Source organism: Neofelis nebulosa, chromosome 13 (assembly GCF_028018385.1).
Source record: "Neofelis nebulosa isolate mNeoNeb1 chromosome 13, mNeoNeb1.pri, whole genome shotgun sequence".
Classification (NCBI taxonomy): Eukaryota; Metazoa; Chordata; class Mammalia; order Carnivora; family Felidae; genus Neofelis; species Neofelis nebulosa.
The window spans coordinates 78260627-78285217 of record NC_080794.1 but is presented as its reverse complement, the minus strand read 5'-3'; the positions used below and the strand labels follow the sequence as shown (position 1 = coordinate 78285217).

General features: G+C 43.3%; 1 protein-coding gene across 3 annotated transcripts in view; it reads left to right on the top strand.

Moving 5' to 3' along the window:
* SHTN1 (shootin 1) overlaps positions 1 to 24591 on the top strand; it is a 103191-nt gene that overhangs the window by 61628 nt on the left and 16972 nt on the right. For 2 of the 3 annotated variants that reach the window (XM_058697889.1, XM_058697888.1), the window contains 5 exons: positions 4116 to 4198; positions 10637 to 10746; positions 13933 to 13986; positions 19992 to 20112; positions 24169 to 24361. In XM_058697889.1, the coding sequence (XP_058553872.1) occupies positions 4116 to 4198; positions 10637 to 10746; positions 13933 to 13986; positions 19992 to 20112; positions 24169 to 24361 (561 nt within the window). The remainder of the gene's footprint in view (positions 1 to 4115; positions 4199 to 10636; positions 10747 to 13932; positions 13987 to 19991; positions 20113 to 24168; positions 24362 to 24591) is intronic. The other variant, XM_058697890.1, reaches the window with a different exon arrangement.

Genomic DNA, 24591 nt, shown 5'->3' with positions numbered 1-24591 from the left:
CGGAGAGGCCATTTATTCACACTTTGCACCTTTGCTGCTCCGTCTAAATAGAAAGTGTAGCATTTTCCTCCCACTGACTATGAAAATGGGACTTTGCCTTTTAAAAAGATTCTCATTAGTTTTCCTTACTGAGTAGGGGATGACATAATCTACTTTAAGCCATTGAAGTAGTCAAGGCAAAATAATTTTTACATGTGATCGGTCCGAGAGTCAATTGAAAGAATTTCAGGTATTTTAAATTCTTTTCTGTCCCGGGTAGCTAAATCTGTTGGAGATATTCTGAATTTGACATTTAAAATAGGAAATTCATCACTTTGATCTTTCTCTAAGGTGTAGAATTTTGAGCCGATAAGAAAGGTCACTTCTGTCTACGAGGAGGGAGAATTGTGAAGAAAGTGATTATAGTCTTGCCGTTGGCCTTTAATTTTTAGTCTAACAAATCTTGAAGCCCTTGGAATTAAAAGTAAAGTGTAACCTAAATAGAATGTTTTCCCAAAGAGCACTTTATAGTTATACTGAGAAATGAATGTAGGACTCAGATTATGTATGTCTAAAGCGTGAGCTCTTTTTTATAAGGCCCTTTAAAGAAAATTTTCATTGAATAACATGAATGATTTTTATTATAAGATGAATTTAAGTAGTGTAAGATGTAATTTCTCAGTAGAAAGAAATTTTTTTTTGGTAAGGAGTACTTTCTTGTCAAAGAAATATATTTGCATGTGTATTGAGTTTCATTGGACTTTGAATCCACAAATCAAGGTTTTCTAACTTTGTTCCTCAGCCATTTGTTTTACCCCGACATAGATCATGGATATAAATGAAAGCAGAAAAAAAAAAAAGACTAGGGCCTGCTCCTTTGACCCAGGGGACAGATGGGAGAGAGGAAAGTGAGGAAGAAGGCATACGTTGGTCATGTTTTATAGGCAGTGGTGAACGCAGGAGAGGTCCTGGGCAGGCATGGCTCACGGGGAAGAGTTGGGTGTATTGGTGTATTAGTCGGCATTCTCCAGAGAAACAGAACCTGTAGGGGTGTGTGTATATACCTATGTACATGTATGTGTATACATCATATACATTCACATAAAAGATTTATTCCATGGAATTGGTTCACGTGATTATGGACTATGACAAGTCCCGGGGTGGGTTGGAAAGAGAGCCAACAAGGAGAGCCTAGGCTGTGGTTTCAGTCTGAAGGTCAGTCAGCCTCCAGACCTAGGAAGGGCAGTGTTTCAGTCTGAGTCTGGAAGCAGGAAAAAGCAGACATCCTAATTTCAAGGCCAGAGGGCAGAAGGAGTTCTGTCTTACTTGGGCAGTGGTCACCCTTTTGTTCTATTGAGGCCTTCAACTGATGCCCACCCACATTACTGACAGCAGTTTGCTTTACTCAGACTTCCAATCTAAATGTTAGTCTTATCCAAAAACCCTCACAGAAACACCCAGAATAATGTTTGACCCCATATCTGAATACCTCATGACCCAATCAGACTGACTCAAAATTAACTATCACAGTGGGCATGAGAAACACTTATTAAAGAATTTCAAGGTTGATGCCTTCCACTGAACCATTCAGTGTTTGGGAGCTCTTGCTTGAAGCTTTTATCCATTCAGTTGAACTGGCTGTGAAATGGGGCAGTTTTAGCCAGAGGTTTGGATTATTGGTCCCAAATGCCTTGTCCTGGTGTTCTTATCAGGCCTGGGAGACCTACTTTATCTGTAACCTAAGCCCCGTCTTGACAGAGGGCTCTTTTTTAATATTACGGATGATGCTTCTCTGGGTACCATATAAGTCTCCCAACTGTACTTCAATTCAGAATAAAGTTAATGCTTTCTCTCATCTACTTAGGTGCTTTACTTCATTTATGTAAATATACACAGATATTTCGAACAGTACAAATAAGTTCCTGCTTTGTAATCTTTACGTACGATAATTCAACACTGAAAATTTCAGAACCAGAAATGGGTTCATTACAGAGTGTTGTGAGAGAGTAAGGGGAGGCCCCCACCTGGGGACAACCCTCTCCAAGCCCCCCTCTGCCGTGGAATGTTAACCCTTAGACATCGAATATCCCTTGCCCTCAGTCACAAAATGGGAAAAATGAGCCAAAAAAGTTTGCATTATTTCATTTCTCCCAACTTTTGGAATAAAATATGCTTGTTTTAAAGTTCTGTGTAAATAAGGATTTCTAACTCCTTGGGAAAATAATTTAATTCCATTTGGGGCCACCGTGAGTCCAAAGAAGACAAACTAAATGAAGTCAAAAGTCCACTGACTGATTTTTTCCAGTTGGTAAGTTCTAAAAGCCTCACAGGGTCAAGCAGAACATAGTGCTTTCTTTTCAGTGTGCTTTGCGAGAGACTGTTCAGTGTGTTTGGGAGTTTTCATAAAAGGCAGTTTGAGGATTAATAATAAATCTAAAGGCAGAAGTAAGAAATAGAAACATCTGAAAAATTACGGTCATTAGGAAACACTGAGTTGTTCTGTCCTCAGCCAAGTATTGCTGTGTGTGCCCAGGCATCCCTTTTCCTAGAGGCAACACTATGCCTTCCCAGCTTGGCCTCCTCAGGACGATTGTGTCCAATCCAGTTTATCACACAGAGGACATTGATAATGTAGTTGAAGGAATTCAAGAATTCTCGGTCCATTTGGTTTTTTTGGTAAACTATTTTGAGGGGGAATGATAACATATGTAGAAGTGTGCACCAACTTATGTACAGTTTAAAAGTAATATAAAGCGAATACCCATGTGTTCACCATCCAAATCAAGAAATAGAAAAATACTGGCCTAGAGTCTTATCCTTTTATCCCTTTTTGAAAGAAAAAAAATTTCTTGCCTACATATATATCCCTAAACTCCTATAAATATACATATGGGTTTTTTTCCTGACTATATGATTAGAATTTTTCTGTCTGCATTTGAGTCTCGTTCTTTTTACTCTACGTTATTTTGCAAGACTCATCCGTGTTTATCTTGTGTAGCTGAACTTCATCCATATTCATGGATACATAATCCATTTTATGAATGTCTCCGTGTGCTTATCCATTATGGTGCTTATAGACATTTGCGTTATTACCAGTTCAAGGAAATTATGGAAATTCTACATGAACGTTCTCGTTACGTGCATCCTGGTGTACAAGGGCTTGCATTTCTGTAAGATCCACGGAAGTGGAATCGCTGGCTCCTAGGATGTGTGTATCTTCAGCTCCACAGGATGATGCCAGTTTTCCAAAGTGGTATTGTCAGTTGCTACACTGTCTTCAGTTTGAGAATTCCTGTTATTCCACAAACCTACCAATGCTTGATATTATCAGACTTAGCGTTTCTTGCCCATTTGATGACAGTGTAACTAAATCAGTGTGGGTTTCATTTGTGTTTTCCTAGTCACTAATGAAGTCAAGCACTTTTTCTGTATGTGTTTGGGAAGTTAGGACATCTTCATTTATGGAGTTTCAAGGCTTCTGTCGATTTTTTCTGTAGGATTGCCTGCTTTTTCTCATTGATCTGTAGAGTTTCTTTTTTATTCTTTATGGTGTCTTTTATTACATGGAGATCTTAAAATTTTAATGTGGTCAAATTTGTCATGATTTGGATTTTGTACAGATTTTAAAAACATGGGCCAGAGAGACTGTGGTCTAAATGTATTTTATCCCTTAAGTATCTGGTCTGTGTCATTCAGATTCAGAGATTTTTATGCCCATATTTCACAAATAGATATTTACTGAGAGCATCCCCTAATTCTTTCAGCCTTCCCTTTCCCTCAAATGTATTACATAGATGGCTGTTTCTGAACTTGGGGTATGGATATTGACACTGTTTTCTGTATTTGTTTTACTTTGCGTCATATTGGTAATTATAGTGGCCCCCTTCTTTGAGTAATTAATTTGCTTTGAATAATTAGATGGTTTCATGCAGAAAGGGATGAGACATCTTTCTCTTCCCTAAAGTGATGAAAAGTTTAATAACTTACTAAAAGTGGTAAATAGACTCCTAAATTCTGGTATTTACGTAACTTGAGAAGAACTGGATTTTTACTGATTATTTTGAATCAGTACATTTTATTTCTTGGATCATCAAGCACCCAGTAACCTCCTGTTATTCTTCTTCTTTCTCCCAAAGATCCCTCATGTCCATGATCCGGAAGCGATCCCATCCCAGCGGCAGTAGTGCTAAGAAAGAAAAAGCAGCTCAACCAGAAACAAGTAATTCTCACCCCGTTTGGTTTTCTTTCGGTGGTTTTAGCCCAGTTTTTCGGCAACTTACGTCCTTTTTGAGTTCTTTGACCATGAGCGGTTTGGGGAGAAGTGTGAACTTAACAGCTGATAAGAAGCAACAAGATGTCACTGCCTTTAAGCAGCTCATTGTCTAGATCACGTCCCTGTAACGTGCATTCTGCTGGGATGTGTCTTTACAGGATGGGGCAGTTTACAGGCTGATGTGTTAAGGAAAGAGAGGGAGTGATTCCAGGTGAGGGGTTTGGGGAGGGGTTTTTAGAGTTGATAGCAAGTGAGCTGAACCTTGATCAGGCACCTGCTGTCTACTGGTGCCGTGCTGTGTACTGGAGACAGAAGACATAGAAGTTACATTGAGTGGGGGAGACAGGAAGTAAACAAGGGTGATCACTTGGAGGAAGAGCAGAGGTTTCTAAGAAAGGATGGAGGTGGGCTGCTGGTTTCAGGAAGCGATGCCTATGCTGGGCAGTTTGGATTTAGGAAGTCAGGGTGAGGGTATTTAGAATAAAAGTTCACGTAGAGGGGCAACAGATTCAAAGTCCAAAGAGGGGAGGGAGCTTGGCCTATCAGGAAACTGAACAAAGGTTGGTATTTCTGGAACATGGGGTGTGAGAGAGGAGCTGTGAGCCAGATTATGGAGACTGTGGTCAAGGTTTCAAAATGTATCCTAAGGGCAGTAGGAGTTTTAAGTAGGGGTGTGACATGATGAGATGGGTCTTATTAAAGACATCCCGCTGTCGGCAGCAAGAGGACAGAGAGCAGACCGCAGAGGAATGAGGGGATGAGGAGAGGCTGTCCGTCATTCAGATGCCGGCTGGCTCAGATGAGGGGAGGGTGGTTGCAGTAGAGACACAAAGAAGTGGCAAATCCAGGAGCGACTCTGGGAGGTGCGATTCCCAGGACTCTGGCTCACTGGAGCGGGAGAAGTGGAAGATCACATGAAGAGACGGGAGTGGAGGAAGAAGGGCTTGCCCATCGAGCAGAGGCACTGGGCGGCCAGGAGTAGAGTCATCGGCTCACAGGGCTGCGGGCAGGGGTGCGCAGCCACACGGAGAGCCAACGGAGACCAGTAGAACCCACACGAAGCTCAGCACGTTTGCTCAGCAGCTGTTAGTTGCAAAGCATGGTGGATTTGCCCGGTTCGAGCCCAGGCTGGTACAGACTTCTTGGCCCCCTTTCCTACCCCCCAGGTTCATTGATCCAGGCCAGCCGCTTTCCTGCCACTGGCAGGGTGACATTCTCAGATCCGTTGTCCCACGTTCTGTGACAGTGCTACGTGTCTCACTGCATCAGAATAGAGTCCAGACCCTGTAGGCTGCTTATCGATGGTTCTCTGCTGTTACCTCAGCCTCATTTGTCTACATCTGCTCCTCCTTACGACTGGACCATTACCTCGAGGTCCCCTATGCGCTTGCTCTCTTTCCTCCTTCCAGCATTGCCTGCTGCCTTTAGTCTACTCAGAGCTTTCTCTGGCAAGGGGTTCTAATTCTGCCTCTCTTGTGCAGGTTCCAGGCTCTTCCTCCACTCCCACTTATTTTTTTTTAATGTTTATTTAGTTCTGAGAGACAGAGACAAAGAGAGACAGAGCGTGAGTGGGGGAGGGGCAGAGAGAGAGGGAGACACAGAATCTGAAGCAGGCTCCAGGCTCTGAGCTGTCAGCACAGAGCCCTATGTGGGGCTCAAATCCCTGAACTGTGAGATTGTAACCTGAGCTGAAGTTGGACGCTTAACCGACTGAGCCACCCTTATTTATGAGTGTTGGCTCATTGCTCTGTGTTGCTATAGCTTTTTGCTTCGGATTTTGTAATGTCCCATCCCCCAGCCTCTGCTGTGGTGTTTGCGTTATTTCCACATCTCTCCTCCTGAAGAGATTGCAAGCTCTTTGAGGGCTTACTCCTGTCTGCAGGTCTCCCACAGCTTATATGCATCTTCAATGAATCCAGGTTTAGACCCGACCCTATCTTTCTTAGCCGGAACCTCGCAGCACCATTACAAATGAAAGCTGTGTTTCAATCTTGTTTTGGGACAGTTGGTAAGTCTTAGAGGGTTGGCAGGGCAGTCAGCATAAAATGATTTCCCCGTCTAAGTAAATTACATTATTAGCTTGTCAACCCCCACAGCACCCTTAAAACAAAACAAAAAAAAGTTCTGAGCTTCTTAACCCCCAGTGTCAGAAACCATACAGTTTTCCTTGAAATGAAAGTGATATTTCATTTACAATTCATGAAATGGGGCAGTAGTCTCTCCCTCATTCTTGAGCTATTGGATTATTACCTGGGATATCACGTTACTGATCCAGAAGTCGCTCATGAGATTTTAAACTGAAGCCACCCTAAAACTATACTGCCTTAAGTGATATGGACCGCAGCCATACGTGGTTGGAGCCTCTCTCTGTCTGGCAAGGTATTTATTTATAGTGACTTGTTAGTAGTTCAAACTAAAAGCTAGTTGTTCAATGAATAAATCAACAGTGATTAAATGCATGATGAGTAAGTACAGAGCATCAGACATTGGGGTCGTCTGTAACACCTTGGAGTTTGCATTCATAAGTAGAGACCAGTCTTACTAACAGTATTATCTTTTGTTAGCATCTTATGGTGGCTTTCACTAGCCACTTGATATGCTTCTCAGAGCTGATGAATGAAGAAATTGTTATTACCAATGGCTCTTAAAAAGCTTGATTGTAGGGGCGCCTGGGTGGCTCAGTCGGTTAAGCAGCTGACTTCAGCTCAGGTCATGATCTCGCGGTCCGTGAGTTCGAGCCCCGCGTCAGGCTCTGTGCTGACAGCTCAGAGCCTGGAACCTGTTTCAGATTCTGTGTCTCCCTCTCTCTGACCCTCCCCCATTCATGCTCTGTCTCTCTCTGTCTCAAAAATAAATAAACGTTAAAAAAAAGATTGTAGGGGCGCCTGGGTGGCGCAGTCGGTTAAGCGTCCGACTTCAGCCAGGTCACGATCTCGCGGTCCGTGAGTTCGAGCCCCGCGTCGGGCTCTGGGCTGACGGCTCGGAGCCTGGAGCCTGTTTTCGATTCTGTATCTCCCTCTCTCTCTGCCCCTCCCCCGTTCAAGCTCTGTCTCTCTCTGTCCCAAAAATAAATAAAAAAAAAAAAAGATTGTAGGGGAAGGTCTGTGGAATATTCTAGAAGTAGTTTTTAGGTCAAATATAAGAAATAACAAACTTTGAAGTTAATAACTCTAATTTTGATAAGAATGCATTTATTGAACAAGTTCTGAGATTTCAGAGGTATGCTTGCTGTTTTGTCATATATTTAGGTCATTAATATGTTGGTATTGTCTTACCTCAGTTTGCTAACCTGCTGAATGGAGAAAATCGTAGTTCCTATTTCATAGGGTGCTTGTGAGAATTAACGAGTCTCCTAACATGTAAAGGGTTTAGAGTAGTACCGAGCATATAGAAAGTACTCAAAATATTAGCTTAAAAAAACAAACAAAAAAAAGGACAAGGTTCCAGCTACCCTTTGAGGGGTAGTAGTCCTCATTCGGGAGGCTCTTGTAATCACTGTAGTTAAGGGAATATCCTTAACTTTATGACCTTACGTCACATTCAAACTCATTCAACCATGATGCGTTGTTTAGAAATTTTGTCCATCGTGGTGGCATAAGATTCTTTTTAAATGCCTTTTAGAAAATGTTAGTGAAAGAGAAAAGTAATCCTGTGGAATTTAAAAAAAATCATTTTCCTTTCTTGTAGGTAATAACAAAAGGTTTTATTGAGCAACAAGGTGATGGTTTTGTCTGTGGGTCTTTTCTTTGAGGAACGAACTTATTTTTCAAGTGGGTCTTAAACTTTAAGCCTCAATTAATTACATGTAGCTTTCTGATCCAAGACTGACCTCGAAGCACTAACTCAAAGAACATTTGATTTGATTTTCCTGTGGCAGTTCGGTGACATTAGACCTGTTGTCTTCATTGGTCCCTTTTCTTTAATCTCCAGCATCCTGCATATTTCTATTGTCCTTCTGATTACATGCTTTTGTGAGACAATTACCAACTGCGGGATCGCAGAAAGAATTACAAAACATGCCATGAGCTCTCTGTAGGTGATTCTTGCAGATTTATTAGAACTGCTTAATAGTTGAGAAGTTCGTATAGATTGCTTTTTGCTAGTTCAAAAACAGGGTCGGTGAGAGAGAAAGCTTGTGTAGCTAACCTAGCGTTGCCCTTGTATTGTGCCCGCGTAGGGGATCTGATAAGAGTGATTTCTTTTTCTTAAGACCAATTAAGCCTTTACCTTTGAAAAAGACTAAGAAATTAAAGCCCGGTTTATAATCTGTACACAATCCAGATAGTGGTACTTCTCTGAATTATCACTATGATTCTGGCAAGCAAAAATAAGAAACTACTTTAAATTCCTGTTATGTTAGATGCTGCAGCAGATTTGAATGGTGTTGACCATAATTCTCCATCTGTCTGCCTTAATTAGTTTTTGTATGGTGCATTTAATTGGGTTTCAGTCATTCCTTACAGAGTGCTAATCTGTTTGTCGGCAGTGTTCCTGTTGCCATGCAGCTCTTCTTAAGGCTCACTCCAAATGGTAGGCTTTCTGAAAATCAAATGGTTTTTTTTAGGATTAAAAAAAAAATTCCAAGGAATAACTTCTGTCCCCATACCAGGTGCTCGAATGGCAGACCTGGGTTTGTGTCCCCCCTGACTTTGAATAGGGTCAGCCAAAGCACCGCATGGTGCATAATGGGTATTCAGATACCGAATGAGTGAGTGAGTGAATGAATGAATGAAGGAGTAAATCTCTATCCCGAGTAATATTCTTATCTGTCCCCTTGTTGATTGGGGAGCCGTCAGCAGAAGCTGCCCGAGAAAATGCTACTTAAAGGCATACAGCTGATCAGCCCACAGTCTTGCCTTCTTTCATTTATTGGCTTTGTTGCCATGTTTCCCATGTTGCCTGGTGAAGGGTGCTTCCTTGCCATCTGGATCTGAAAAATGCTATTTGGGTGTTGAGAACTTTTCATTCCCAGCATTTCAGTGGCCTGTGGAGATGACAGGACCCTATCTGAAGTCAGGACTGTACCAGAAAACCTAGGTTGTTTGATGAACAGAGCAGTGATCCTGTCACTGAGGTGCTGCTGAGGTGAGGGTGGTAGAACCTTCTGGATCCATCTAGTTGCTCCCCTCGGCACGACGTACGAGGAGTAGCTACTCTGTGTTAGCGTGAAGGCCATGTGGCAGAAAAAGAAGCTACAACGTAGGCCTCATTAGTGCAAAGCCCAACACTCCTGTCCATTGGCTTGGGGTCGTTGTTATGATGGCCTCCATTTACAAGTTGTCCTTTGGGATTTGGTTACTCCTGCTCAAATAGCAAAAATATTAATAGCCATGTAAAGCCAAAACTTGAATAAGTCATTCAGCAGGTAGAGACCTGCTGAGTGCCTACCATATGCCCCACACTGTGGAGTGTTCCAGAGAGCCCAAGTGGAAGGTCTTTATGAGGTATTTAAACTTAAATATATCGGTTGCAGTGAATGAAGCAGGTGTAAACACAAGATCTACAATGGCATTAATGGTGATAAATGTTCCAAACGTGATTCAGTGCCTTCTTTGGTCAAGCTGTTGTGCAAGAGACAGATTACATGATTCTAATCAATAGCGTTAAGCCCACCTCAGCTATATTCATCTAATTGATGCATATTTCAGCAGCTTCATTGTTTTTGTAGCAAAATCGTGCAAAGGTCAGACAATAGACAGTTGAAATTTTTAAAATCAAATTTAATTACTTAATTGCAATCATTTCTGGGTGTGTGTTTTCTTTTAACATTGACAGTTTTAAAAGACTTGAAAAAGGGTTGTGTGAATGTTTCCTTCCGTTGTGATTCCTAAATAAAAGATGGCAATTTAAAAATAGATTTCACCTATTTGCTATTCATCTTCTGACTGTGGCAAGTTAACAGATCTCTTTTATCTTTTATTTTCAAATGGGCTTTTTGATAGTTATTCCTTCTTTGGGCTGATTCCTTTGACATAGGATGTTATAAGTTCTAAAAACATCACGGAGGCAAAGATGAATGATTATTTGGGGTACAAAGCTGGAGAAATGCAAGTCTATCATTATGCTGACAAATGGAACCAAATTCTGTTCACTTATTTAACAGAGATGAGCCAATACTGACTTCCAGGCTACAAATTAGACCTCAGATTTTAGAACTGTATTTCTAAGAAACAGATCTTTTATTATAGGATTTTTTTTAATTAAAAAAAAAAGTGTGGCTACCTGGTAGCTGCTAACCTCTGTAAATTGTTATGTGATGTTTTGTGATTTGGTCTGAAAAAGCACTGTGGTTAATTACAACATGCAGGTTTCCTAAGTCACCAAAAATAGCAAGTAGCTGTTTTCCTGTAACATAAGATGATTTACATGTGTGTTCTTTGATAGCCGAAGAAGTCACGGATCTGAAGAGGCAAGCCGTCGAAGAGATGATGGATAGAATTAAAAAGGGAGTTCATCTTAGGCCAGTGAATCAGACAGCTAGACCCAAGGCAAAGGTACGGAATGACTAATTCTTCCCCTCCCGTGATGTTTCCTTTCGCAAGTGTACAAGTTCCAAGTTTGATGAAAGCCGCATCAGGACTGACTGTGAAATCTTAGGATGAGACTGATGTGTCGTAAAGGCCTTTACTTTTCTACAAACACATTTCAGGAGAACTCTGAGCCACCGTTGACCTAAATCCCTGTAGAGGAAAGTGGGGGCACCTGGCTGGTTCAGTCAGTAGAGCAAGTGACTGTTGATCTCAGGGTTGTGAGTTCGAGCTCCACACTGGTTGTAGAGATTACTTAAGCAGGGTGCCCTCCTCTGCTTGATCTGAACGGTTATGCCAAACAAATAATTATTACACCCTTTCTTTTCTTTAATTCCTGGTTCTTTTGTGTAATTCCACAAGTATTTATTGAGTATCTGCTCTGTGCCAGGTACTGTTCAGGCACTGGAGATAAAGCAGTAAACAAAGGAGACAAAAATCCTTGCCTTCCTGAGGCTTCTGTTTGAGTGTGAAGTGGAGGAGGGCTGGGTGGGCAGGTGGCATCACATGATGATGTCAGAACAGACCTAAGCCGACTTCTGAAAAACGGTGAGGTTCATAGGATTGTTTTTACTAATTTTACAAACCTGTTCCAGGACAGTTTGAGGAAAAAATTTTGTGTGTATCTATCACCAGCCATCTTCCAAACTAGACCACAGTGAGCGCCAAGGTCTATGGAAGCACCTAGAATCTAGTTCAGTGCCTCTGTCTCTTTGTAGGTGTGTCCCATTTAAACAGACCCAAGAACAGAGTTTTTGGTGTTTGTCTTGAGAAATGTTTTTTTCGTTTCCTTCCTGTAAAAAAGCATCGTCAGGTTGGTCCTCTTTCTTCTTCTTCTTTTAAACCAAACTTTAAGGCTCTTTCTGACTCTCACGGATGCCCCCGTTCACCTGCTTCAGTGTCCCCAAGGAGCACGACTGTTGGGTGCAAATTCTGCTGGCCTTAGTAGTTGCCACTTGGTCACAGGCAGGCGAGGTAGCCGGGCAAGGCGGGAGTTGTCGTGCCCCGGGCTGTCCACAGAAAGGGGGATGGAAAGAGGGCAAAATACCCCACTGGGAGAGTAGATTGCCGTCCAGTGAAATGGAAGCTTTGGCCAGCCGCGTGGAGTGCCGGTCTGTGCTGTGCTCTGGGAGCGGTTCTCCAGGTAAGGGATAGGGTGTAGACAGTCTGGCACGAGTGTTGAGCGCTGGTGTCTGGTGTGTGGAGCGTCCTGTTGCTGGAGGTGGGGCCGGGCCCTCTCCCCTGCTTCCCAGGCCCAACTCTCCCCAGAACGGGCGGAGCCCCGGCCCTCTCCGACCCACGGGACTGTTGTCGGGCTCACACGGACCGAAGCGTGGAACCACTTGAAAATGGGGGCTCTAAGTGGAATCTTTGAAACGAAGTCATATTTGAGACTTTCAAGTCACAACTATTTTGAAAAGAATAAGCTAAACCAAATGGACTAGAGGAAAACACGGCATCCTAAAGAAACAAAATTAGTTTAGAGAGAAAAACGTCGAGAACGTGCTAAATCCTAAGCCATCGCTGTTGCGGATGTCCCTTCATTCTCACAGTATCACTTTGTCCTTCTTCTTTCCTGCCCTGCCTCTTCCAACAGTTACACATTAGTTAATGTCAGTTCAAACTGGAGAACAACTGCTCAAGGATCAGTGGACGACTGGGTTTTCCGCCGGTAATCCTTAAATCACGTAGATGTAGTGCTGAATGACCTGGTCAGTAACCCTGGAAACAAGCCACTGCATGCGCCTCCAGACACCCCCACCCCCACCCCCACCCCCAGGGCCTCGGTGCTTTCCTGCAAGGTCACGAGCTATGAGAGTGCTTGCCGGCCAGGCTCGCCCAGGCTCCTGCCTTCGCCCAGGGCGCCCGAGTGGCATGTAGCCCCGGGCGCTTGTTCAGCCGTAATGGCCCGAACAGTTTACCTGCAGAAGTCAAGCCTGCCTTAAGAATACTAATTTAACTGCATCTTTTCTAAATTCCTTGACATTTGTTGTTGATACCGTTGTGGTTATAATTAGTGTCTTAGAGCTTTTGACTGGCACTTAGGACTGGCGCTGGTGGCATGCGTATTTCCCAGAAAGCGCAGGCTGCGAAAGTTGAATGTCTTGGTCTAATCCGTACATGAGCAGCAAACCTCTCTCTCCCTCCCTTCCCCCCCCCATCCTCCCCTTTCTACCTCTCCCTCCCCACTCCCTCTTTCCCTCTCACTGTCCACTTTTAAAAAATTGGAACAGGATCTTATTCTTTCAAGAACTTTTGAGAGGAAAGGGTTATAGGTCGCTGTTAATTACTTCCCATTTCTTGATGCGAGAGAAATTAGCTTTGCCTCTTTTCCAGGAACCAGAGGCCAGGGAGTCCCCCGCAGGCTTTCTCTTCATCTCCGTCCCCTGTGGAAGGAAGTGGGACAGGGGAGGAAATCACGGGTCTTTCTTTGAAAACCTCATGCTAGATTTTCCCTCCGGTGAATTAGTGGAGGGATCCACGGAGACTGTGAGGGAGTGAGGGGCAGGCAGACATTACCCAGAACTGCATTTCAAATCGCTGTGTTCACGGTGTGGCCAGAAGAGAAGCCCTCTGAGCTTTCTAACCGCTTCGGTAGCCGGTGATGCTAACGTTCTCCCCTGAAGCCCGGTTCTTGGCCGACCCCTGCCCCTGGCTCCGTCCTGAGATCCCTGCAGCAGGCCCCGCGGCCTCTGCCTGGAGCTGTCGGAGCTGAGAGAGGTTTCTGCCCTGTCGCTTGCTTCCTGCTCTGTGCTGCTGCCTTCCTGGTCCTCGCTCGCTGTTAGAGGCCCGGCGACGCGAGTGGAGAACAGTTCCGTGTAAAAAGTTCTGAATACTTTGAAATTGAATCTTTGGAATCAAAATCTTTTCTCTGTGTGGTGACGACAGGAAGTAACAAAATGGCATTTAGAAGATGCTAGCTCGAGTCCTTATGCCTTGACTGTTTCTCCTAATTGTCTGTTTAACTGCCACTTGGGAACACTAACATGTCTAATCTTTTTTCCTAACCGTAAGACATAGACCTCACTTAAAAAAAAAACCACAAAAAAACCCCAGTAGTCCATATAAGTTGCCAACACTTTGCCCCGTAAAAATCTCGGTTTAGACTTTTAAAACTGAATTATTAATTGTGCTTTCTTTTTAAAATTGTAGCCAGAATCTTCAAAAGGCTCTGAGAGTGCAGTGAATGAGCTAAAAGGAATACTGGTAAGAATAGACCTTTGGTTTTATTATTTTTAGTTCATGGGACAATGAAAGGAGAATATTTTTGTAATCTATTTCTCTGAATAATTGGTTGTGATGCGTTTCATTTTCATTTGCCATAACCCTCAGTTCTTTTTGATAGCTCGCTTGATTGCTCTGTGGACGCCTCCCTCGGGCATGTTAATGTTTGTTATGTGTCACTACTCTGCTGTTTCTGTTCTAGAAGAATGGTTGCACTTGCACCAGAATCATTATTTCCTGCTCTTGCCCTCCAGTCCTTGCTTGACAGCTTCAAGATGAAGTGACCGGATCTAAGGACCAGGGCATGCTGGGTCATAATGGAAACACAGTAGAGACTCTTGCATGGATAGTGCTTGATTTGACGGCCTGAATGTGGAACCTTTGGTGCCAAAATGTAAATCTGAGCTCCTACCCAAATATCCACATATGCTACGATCAGGGTCGCAGTCTGCTTTTCCTCACAGTTTAAAAAATTATCTGGTGATAAATTGGAGAATAGAATAAAAGTCCCTTTCTTTATGCTATCAACTTCATTTTCTACAAGCAACTCCCGTCCATTGGAGAACAGGCCTAATGCCCGTCTCCAGCCAGTTTTCTTCTTTCCAAAGCACATGAGCTTGCGCCAGCAGAACACAAGAGCGCTGCCCTGTCGGGCACTTGCTGTCAGAGAGGACCGCCTCACTCCGAAAATGTTGTCAGATACTAAGGGCTCTATTCTCAGATCCCGTTACAGTCTCAATCCCAGTTATTATGCACAGTAAGTCAACAAACGTGGGGGCGGGGATACAGAACTAATATTCCCGTGTGTGTTGTTACTGTGCTAATTACGCATCGCATGGAGACATCCACATAATTGTGGTAAACAGAATTATTTTCATCAAGCATGAAACAGCAGACTTAACTGAGAATGGCTTAATTAGTCTGCTTTACTTTTAGGTGAGTGGCGTTAGTACTGAAGAGAGGTATAGCCTCCCTCACAGTGGTGTTCCACCTACGGAGTGAAGTGTTAAACCCATTGAAAAAGTAGCGTGGTTATTATCCAACGGATTCTTTATTGAGAAAATCTGGTTATCAAGCGAGAACTCCCTACGCTAGGCCCTTTTGTTGTCTCTGCATTAGAATGCTAATTCCTGTTCATGAAGATGCCCTAGAATAGAGTTCTGATCATCAGTGAAAGAGTAAACTACACTGAGGTTGACTATTTAAAAATCAGGTTTATCTGAAAACATCAGACATCTGTCTAAGATACAGATGATATTTGATGAGCTAAGATATCCCACTCCTGATAATGCTAGATAGTAGCAAGTTTACTAAATTGTAGCGTCGCTCTTAAAGATCATGTTCACTATACAGTCATATTCACTATAATTTTGTGCCACTTCAAGGAGAGAAATTTGCAGGATAGGTTTTTGGGAAATAATTTACAAATTATAAAAATTGTCAAAAACCTCTTTCTTTTCTGCAAATTACCCCCATCCTTCATGCTCTGGATGGATCATTAGATTTCTCTACTGGATCTGGCATTAATGTGCCACTAATAGCTGTTAATTCTGGCAGTGTTCTTTCTTTCTTTTTTTCATGTTTATTTATTTTTGAGAGAGAGAGAGAGAGAGAGACAGAGTATGAGTGGGGAGGGGCATAGAGAGAGAGAGGGAGACACAGAATCTGAAGCAGGCTCCAGGCTCTGAGCCATCAGCACAGAGCCCAATGCGGGCTCAGACTCACAGACCGTGAGATCATGACCCGAGCTGAAGTCTGGGGATGCTTAACTGACTGAGCCACCCAGGCGCCCCCCTGGCAATGCTCTTTCTTTGCATTAATTGTTTTTAAAAAGTGGAACTCACTTTTCTCCCCTACTCTTCTTTGCCAAATGGCAACTCTCCAGTTACCCCCATGGAGGTTCCCTTTGACCGAGGATTTATAACCCCTTGTCACTTGGGGCCGAGAAAGCTTACAGCTTCTTGTAAGAGAGAGAGAAAGCAAGCCCCCTTCAGGTAGGGCTTTATTGGTGCTTCTTGCTGGTGTGTAGGCTATTGGGGTTATCAGAGTTAGTACCCAGCAGCACAGACCCAGCAGCGCATATGACCCTGCCTCACGGTTGTGGCACGTGAGAAGCAAACGTGGAAAGAGCATGGAAAGCGTGCCCACTGGCACTGCAGTGAGAGCCAGTACCTGTTACGAGAGACCAAGAAACCAAGGAATGCCATGTTCAGTTCTGTAGAACAGAAACCAGGAATAAACTGGTGTTTTTGCTGAAATCAGATGTGACCTGAGTTGGAGGGACATCATAAGAGATGTCCTTAAATGTCCTTAAGAGATTTGGCCTTTTGCTGAAAGCACATGAGTAGAAAACACATGTCTGGTTTGGGATTTGGAAAATCTCACTCTGTTTGGATGTGGACACTTCCCAAGTCAATTGCTACAGTCTCAGTGTGGACTGAACTTATTTCTCCAAGCCCGTTGACACTGAACTTTTAAAAGTTGTAGATTAAGAAGAAAAATCTATGGTTTACTTCTCCTAGTCACACAAGGTTATTTGGAGGTTTTGGAAACCTGTCAAGTCACCCCAGTCATGTGAATGTCACTCTCAGTGGACACAGCGATGTCTGAAGAATAAATCCATACAGATTGATGTAAAAGTCTCTTTCAAGTTCAGTTGTCTCTAAATCAAACAAAAACAACTTTTTTAATGTTTATTGATTTTTGAGAGAGAGAAAGCAAACAGGGGAGGGGCAGAAAGAGAGGGAGACAGAGAATCCCAAGCAAGCTCCGCACTGCCAGCTCAGAGCCCGACGTGGGGCTTGAACTCACAAACTGTGAGATCATGACCTGAGCCAAAATCAAGAGTCGGACACTCAACCAGCTGAGCCACCCAGGTGCCCCTAAACAAGAACAACTTCTAAGAAATTCTCTTTCAGGTTTTTCCCAGGCACTTTTCAGTTTTTCAGAGTACCCAGGAATTATTGGATAGTTGATTTTGTCAACCAACACTTAGATAAGTCAGTGTCATGAACATTTAACCAACATGGGGACTAGGATTGAACGCTGGCTTGGGAATCAGAAGACCTGCGTTCACGTCCAGCCCTGTCACTGACTTACTGTGGGGCCTGGCCCAAACCCCAAGGCTCACTGAGTTTGAATTCTCTTTTCTGTAAAGTGGAAGGAATTCTGTGTACCATATGGTATCTAAGTTAATTTCTGATTCTCAGACTTTATGATAATAACATAAATAGATAATTTAGACAATCTTGGTACTTTATTAGCTGAGCTCCTTGGTCATTCCAGTTGAGAATCATGTAGACATCTTTCTTTCCTCCCTAAGTGTCTGCATATTTCAAGTTCACTCCCATACTAGCTGAGTCAGTCACATCAGTCAGTGGATGGAGAAAAAAGTTTTGAGATTCAAAGATTAGAACTTGGAAAACAGAACCTTTCAGTATCAGGTGTGATGAGAGGGTAGCTCACCACAGAATTTGGGGGATTAATGCTGTTATCCAAATAAAAAAGAGAGAATATTGTGAGAGAGAAATTCTTCCTTAAAAGATATCCTTGCAAGGTGTATGTGTGCATATATGTACACAGTCACATATCTTTTTCTTTTTCTTTTTTTTTAAATTTTTTTAATGTTTGTATTTATTTTTAAGACAGAGCCAGCATGAGCATGGGAAGGGCAGAGAGAGAGGGAGACACAGAATCTGAAGCAGGCTCTAGGCTCCAAGTTGTCAGCACAGAGCCTGATGTGGGGCTTGAACTCACGGACTGTGAGATCATGACCTGGGCTGAAGTCGGAGGCTTAACCAACTGAGCCACCCAGGCGCCCCGACACATATCTTTTTCTTTTTTTTTCTTTTAATTTTTTTTTTCAACGTTTTTTAATTTATTTTTGGGACAGAGAGAGACAGAGCATGAACGGGGGAGGGGCAGAGAGAGAGGGAGACACAGAATTGGAAACAGGCTCCAGGCTCCGAGCCATCAGGCCAGAGCCTGACGCGGGGCTGGAACTCACAGACCGCGAGATCGTGACCTGGCTGAAGTCGGACGCTTAACCGACTGCGCCACCCAGGCGCCCCAACACATATCTTTTTCTTGAATTAACTCGAGCCTCTGGGAAAATTAAAGACTGTTCTTGACATTCAAACGATGTAACAGTTTCATCAGTTATTTTAGTACTAATGGCCCTATATTTTTCAAATAATCTATTTACAAATGTACAGCTGGTAAGTTTTTAAAACCTGTAATGCATGATTTGGGAATAGTTTTTCTAATATGTTTTTTTTTTCAAATTTATCTTAGTTGCCTTTTGTTCTATTTTCTTTACCTTGTCGGTATTGATCCTATTGTACTATTTAACTCTTCCATGAGTAGGTGCGGTTCTGCATTGTTAACTGTGAAATAAACAAACCACATCATCTAATTTTTTAAATTATAAAATAAGCTATTACAGGGTTCCATGTAACATGATTTTTCCTTTGAGTATATTTATAGGTGAATTTTTGCAATAAAGGAAAAGCAGAAAGAGATACTTCTTGGGGAGGGGGGAGGTATCATATGCTTGATTACAATATAAGCCTTATTTTACATGTGTATTTTACACATTACTCTTAGCTGGGCAGCTGATAGCGAAAGAGTAACATCTCCTCATCTTGTAAGTCACTCCCCCCCAGCCCCATCAGGCTGCTTTTCAATGGCTTTACCCAGTTAGGGGAGAAACCTTTCTAAACAAAACATAATAACCTATATCATGTGAGATTTGTACCTACCTAATTTTACAAGCTACTTTTTTTGTTTTATAGGCCAAAGAAGAAACATGAGTTAACCGTTTTTAGCCAGTAGAATTCTTAGAATCCTTCAGGAAGTTGGAAGGGGGCAGGAGCAGAATGAAGGCTGAGGTGACAAAGGCCAGCCCCGTTGGTGGCCTTGGTGGGCAAAAGCTCCCACCGGCCCTGGCGAGCTATGCCAGACCTGAGGTTCTGATCTGTTGCGATGCAAAGATTGTGGATCCTCCTGGCTTTTTTTTCCCGCCAAGCACGTGGCCCAGCTAAGGAAGGGCATTTCTTATGAAAGGAAACGGGCCCCCGGTAAGGGTGCGGTGCTGAATCCTTACACACGAGGTGTGAATTATGTCACCCAGTGCTCTGTGCAAACACGTGACTGGGAACGGGACATAGAAAGCCATAGTCCTCCCTCCGTAGCACGCTTCCCAGAGGAGCCGGGGCAGGGAACCACCTCCTGGGTCTTTCTCTGCTGCCTTGGAAGTCAGAACCAATTTCAGCAGGCACACAGCTTCGCAGCATCTCTTGTCTCCTTCGGCGTCTTCTGGGCCCTGAGTGACATCTCCGCTGCCTCCTCTGTTAGGAATGTGGGATGGCGATGCCGGGCCCTTCCTTGCTTCCCTGTGTCATTGTAACCTCTCCTCTTTCACAATGAAGTCAAGGTGTCTCAGGGCAGTGCTTCTTTGGCTCTAGGCCACGGGAGAGCACCACGTGCCTCCTCTGGCGGCCACGACACCATTGCCACCACTTGTGGAGCCAGGGCCATTCTGAAGACTCAGCCACACTTTTTCAGGGCCGCAAGGATTCGGGTTCAGCAGCTCGTGGCTGCTGTAGCAAGAAAACCTTCTCAGGTGAGTTCAATATGTGCTTCTCTCCACACGATGGATCAACACACACCCGCCTCTTACTCATCGATGTGCGGGCACCTCCCCCCGCCGAGTTTCCTAGTTAGCCCATCTCGTCCTGTTCTTTCGATGTGAAAGCTGACATCTTACATCCTCAGTAGCATCTTCTTAAACGATCCAACACTGTGTGTCGTTGAAGATACACACACGGGGAAAAGAATATACGTGAATACAACAAATTCATTCCGTTTCCTAATTCCATTCAATTTCTGGTAATGTTTTGCTGGTTTGATTTTTGTATTCTTCTGTATATTGTTATGAAGCCATTAACCTTTTTGTTTTTGTTTTTGTTTTTGTTTTTTCACTTTAGGGGACACTTAACAAATCCACTAGTTCAAGAAGCTTAAAATCCCTTGCCACTGAAAACAGTGAGACTGAGTTAGAGAGGATTTTGCGTCGCAGAAAGGTGACAGCAGAAGCAGATAGCAGTAGTAAGCTGGTTTGAATTCTCCGCAGCTCTACCCTTCCTCTCGGAAACATTCTCCTTTAAGCCTCTTTGTAACACGAAATGCTCTTTTTATAATTATTAAATTGTTTTTAATGTGAGTGAGAAGTATCGGATGGGCAGAGGTACTTACGGATATCCCATAAGAACTGGTGTGTTTTCGCTTTTTGGTGCGTGTGTACATTGTCTGTTTGTAGGTAATCAGGGTTTTAGAGATCGGGCTTGCTTCACGCAAGATACCCCGGTATGAAGATATTCAGGATGGGCTTTGGCAACAGTGTAGCGGGAAGGAGTCCTCGCTCTGCTGTTGGCGAGCGGCTGGCCGGGAAATTGCTCAACTTCTCTGTGCCTCGGTTTCCTCATCTGTGGAATGAGGGAAATAAAAGCGCCACCCCATAGTGTTATTCTAAGCATCAAGTTCGTCAGTCAGTACACGAGTGCCGAGTAGCTTGCGTGGCCCAGAGACAGCGCAGGAGAGTCAGTAATAAGGGTAGTCACGACGCATCAGTTACAAATGCACAAGCGTCATTTTTAGCCTTCAGATCCGTTCTGTTTGCTGTCTCTGCCTGCGAACCGGGTGGACGACGCATTTTGGCTCTGTCACCAACTAGAAACGACCATCTGAGCGAGCCTGGAGCTCACAGGCTGCCTTTGTGTCACGGTATGCACGTGTGAGACCTCAAGGCTAACTGTGTGTGTCTTCCGGTTTTTTCCATCAGCTTGGTCACGGGAATTAGCAGAAACCTGTATGAGGTTTTTCCCTTGTGGCCAGGAGGCTGGCTTTGAAAAACTACCCCAAAGTAGCATTAACCAGCCACCGTGGCTAATGGGCTGAACCTTTTAGACTCCATTCAGTCAACTCTATTTGGTCCATTGTGACAGTTTAAACCTGCACTGAGTCATGTTCACCAAGTTTAAGTTGCTAGAACAGGAAGGATTGGGGTTTTTGATAATCAAGGTCTAGTTTCCACGTAGGGATTTTACTCAAACAATTTAGTAAATTTGTTCCTTGAACTGGAAGCAGCATAAAATACCAGCCAAACCTTTCTTATAAAAAGATTAGATCTGTTTTCCTCTTAAAAAAAAAATTCAGCCGTTCAGTTTTTAGTTTGGTCTGGAAATTCTGCTGTTAATATCCTGCAAGAATTCTCTCCCCGCTCCCCCCCTCCCCCCGCCCCCAGAACAACCCCCTCTCAGGGACATTAAAGGATGCTGTAGGAGATTTTTTTTTTTCTTAGAATTGCTTTATAAGCATTTAGCAGCCTCCACCATGAATCGTTATTCATTTTGTGACAATCACTTCTTCTGACATTTCATCCTTGAAGTATTCCAGATAGACATCGTGATTTTTTAGGACTTTGTGGATCCAATTTTTGTTTTCAGTCATTTACATTTTGTATTTTGTCCCCACGGAAGCATTCCTACTTCACTCACGAACTTAGTCAAATGTGCAGCACTATTTCAAAGTTAGTTTTCAATGAGAGAGACAAACATTTTCATTTTAGTCACTATGGGAATTTGAATATTTCAAAGACTGGACAAAGAAAGGTAGGAACACATTGTATAGCCATGTGAGAATCTTTCATTTTACTTATTTTATTCCACGAATATATAAATATTCAATGTATCATTTGAGGAGTGTTGTAATAAGGCATAGAGTCAATGGAATCATCAGTATTTGGATAGAAAAACAAGAACTCTGTAATTGGCAGAGTGGAGAGGAATCCTATTGAGGAGAGAGACTTGTAAATGAGCAGAAATTTTCTTTTGAGCTCCCTAGTAGCCAAAGCAAAAACAAAAGCGCCAGTGGGAAGAGGAAACAAACCTCCAAACTCTATCATCTAGAAAAGAACTCATCCTTTTTCTTTTTTAAATGGTGCTGATGTTTTTCTAGCATCAAATTGGAAGAGGTATTTACCAGATACGTCTCTGTATAAGGGTCGTGGAATGACAAAGTGAAAATCCAGGAGGGGATTGTAGAGAGGGAACGAGAAGCTAAACTTAGCACAGTTGCTTGCTGCGTGCTGCACGGTGGGAGCACATTACAGAGATGAATTTGATAGGTTTATGGCTTCAGGTACGTGTGACTCTTTTGAGCAGCTTTCCTTCTGTACACAAAGGCTTACGGGAAAGCTAATGTGAGGTCCCAGAGTGGAGAGAGGAAGCATGGGAGCGGCAGGGGCGGCCAGAGCTTTGCAGACCTCGGATCCCAGGATAGTTGGTCTCTCCCTCAGGGACCAGTGACGCGCCTTTTTCTTTAGAGTTTCTTTTATCAGACCGAACTGATACTTTCAAGACTCGTGGCCTGCCAAGCTGACATTTCAAAGGGCAGCAAGTGCCTCTTGGAAAACATTGGGCAGCTTGAACAGGATGCCGTGATAATAATGTTAAACATTATGGATTTTTCTTTATTTCTTTTCCATACGTAAGAAAGAACAGGAGCTGTGGCCCAGCTCACCCACGCTCCATCGTTTGTAGCTGGCTTCACTTGCAGAAGCGGCAGCAGGCATCGGGGTATTCAGAAGCAGATCTTGCTTTCCTACGAGGACGGATCGTTTAAAGCTGTCTAGCGTTGTAGTCAGCAACTACCCAAGGGCAGAACAGAGTGGCTCAGAAGCCAATCTCGAATTCACCTTCGTATTTTTATTTTGGGGCTCCTTCTTGATCTTGCCACTCTTCTGTCTTCACTTGCACATCCCCATGCACCTGGAGGCTTGGCACAGCTTGAATCAGGGTATTCAGTAACGTCACAAGCTTGTCTGCCCAGATGGTGTAGTGGAAATAAATGAGGAAGACAGACACCCAGTGCTTTGGGAACGGAGGCTTTCCCTTAGACCAGAGGGGGTCTGTGTCTCCCACAAGGAGCGAGGCCATCAGAGGTACAGCAACGGGATGGCGGAACAGTCTCGCAGCCACTCTTTAGGGGGTTTTTTCAAATCAGAACTTCATTTTTGGAGTTGATAGGTTATACTGTTGGAATACCTGAGACTCATTCGTATGTAAATGTGAGAATAAAATTCCGGAGCCTAATATTAATGACCAGAAACCAGCTAGCGTTCTGGATGGTCCCTGCTAGCACTTACCCTTTTAGGAGACGATCTGACGTGGCTTCAGGAAGATGAGACCCCTCCCAAGTTTTGCCCTCTTTTCAGTGACACCTTGCATGCAGGTTGTCCTCTAGCTTAATTTTTAGAAGTTCTAATTTTATCTGTACATTTGTGACTGATTACATAAATCTTCTTGTCTTACAAAGATTTCTTCTGAGGTTTCAAGAAAGACATATTAGAATCTTGCTTTGAAAAAAGCTGGCTAGGATAGTATCTTTCTAACTGAGAGTAGAAAACAGATAATGAGAGAACTTTGCTCCGGTGCCCGGGAGTTTTGGATTGGTACGCCAATAATTTCAGGAACAAGCACTGTTGTAGTCATTTAATCCTGTCCCAAAGAGCAGAAGAATCCGAGAGGTAAACAGCCAACCTCTTTGCCACCTAATTTTTAGAATCCTGTGTCTGTATTTTAACAGGAAATAAATCCACTTACTTCTCAATCACATTAAAATGAAAAATGTTCATAAAAGCCGTTTAATGCTTAAGGAGCTTCCATGAGCCTTTTAAAAAGAGCCTTTGACGTTGTTCCATTTGCTGTTTGAAACGCAGAGCTGAGTTTGGGGAAGAATTAACTCTTGAGAGGCCAAATGGTTCAAGTAGGGCTGTCAGAAAGCCATGCTCTGAGAAGAAAAGAGTTTTCACAATTCCGGTATTAATAAGGACTCTGGTCAGTGAGGGAACCCTGGCCTGGGGTTTTGTGCTTTCTTAAAGGCCTGGACATAATTTCTCAGCGTGGTCCTGGTGCCCTGAAAAGCAGTAGTACCACGAAAGCAGAGCAAACTCCTAATAGGAACGTTTTGCTGCATGCTCTCGAAATTTTAAACAAAACTTGGCCTCTCGCTTCCTGAGGGATTTTCGGCTAATCTGTTTTTCAGTACCAGATTAATAAGCATTGCACAGAATTATTAAACTTGAGGTATGTGTTTGGTTTTAAGGTCCAACCGGGATATTAGCCACCTCAGAGTCCAAATCCATGCCAGTGTTGGGTTCTGTATCCAGTGTAACAAAAACAGCCTTGAACAAGAAAACTCTGGAGGCAGAATTCAACAGTCCGTCCCCCCCAACACCTGAGCCAGGTGAAGGCTCGTGTAAATTGGAAGGATGTACAAGTTCCAAGGTCACATTTCAGTAAGTAATGATGCTCTTTACTAAGTAAGTGTGTAGAAGAATCTGTGATGACTTAACTGTGTGTTACTTTGCTTTATTCCCCTTCAGAGAGATTTGGGTTGAGTTAGCAGTAACCACTCTCCTTCCTCCGTTTGATGAGCCAACTTGTGATTCTAGGCTCCTTGCTCAGAGGTCTTATTCTGATCCAGAGCAGATACGTGTCCAGAGAATCCCTTCCCCTCAACTGGTTT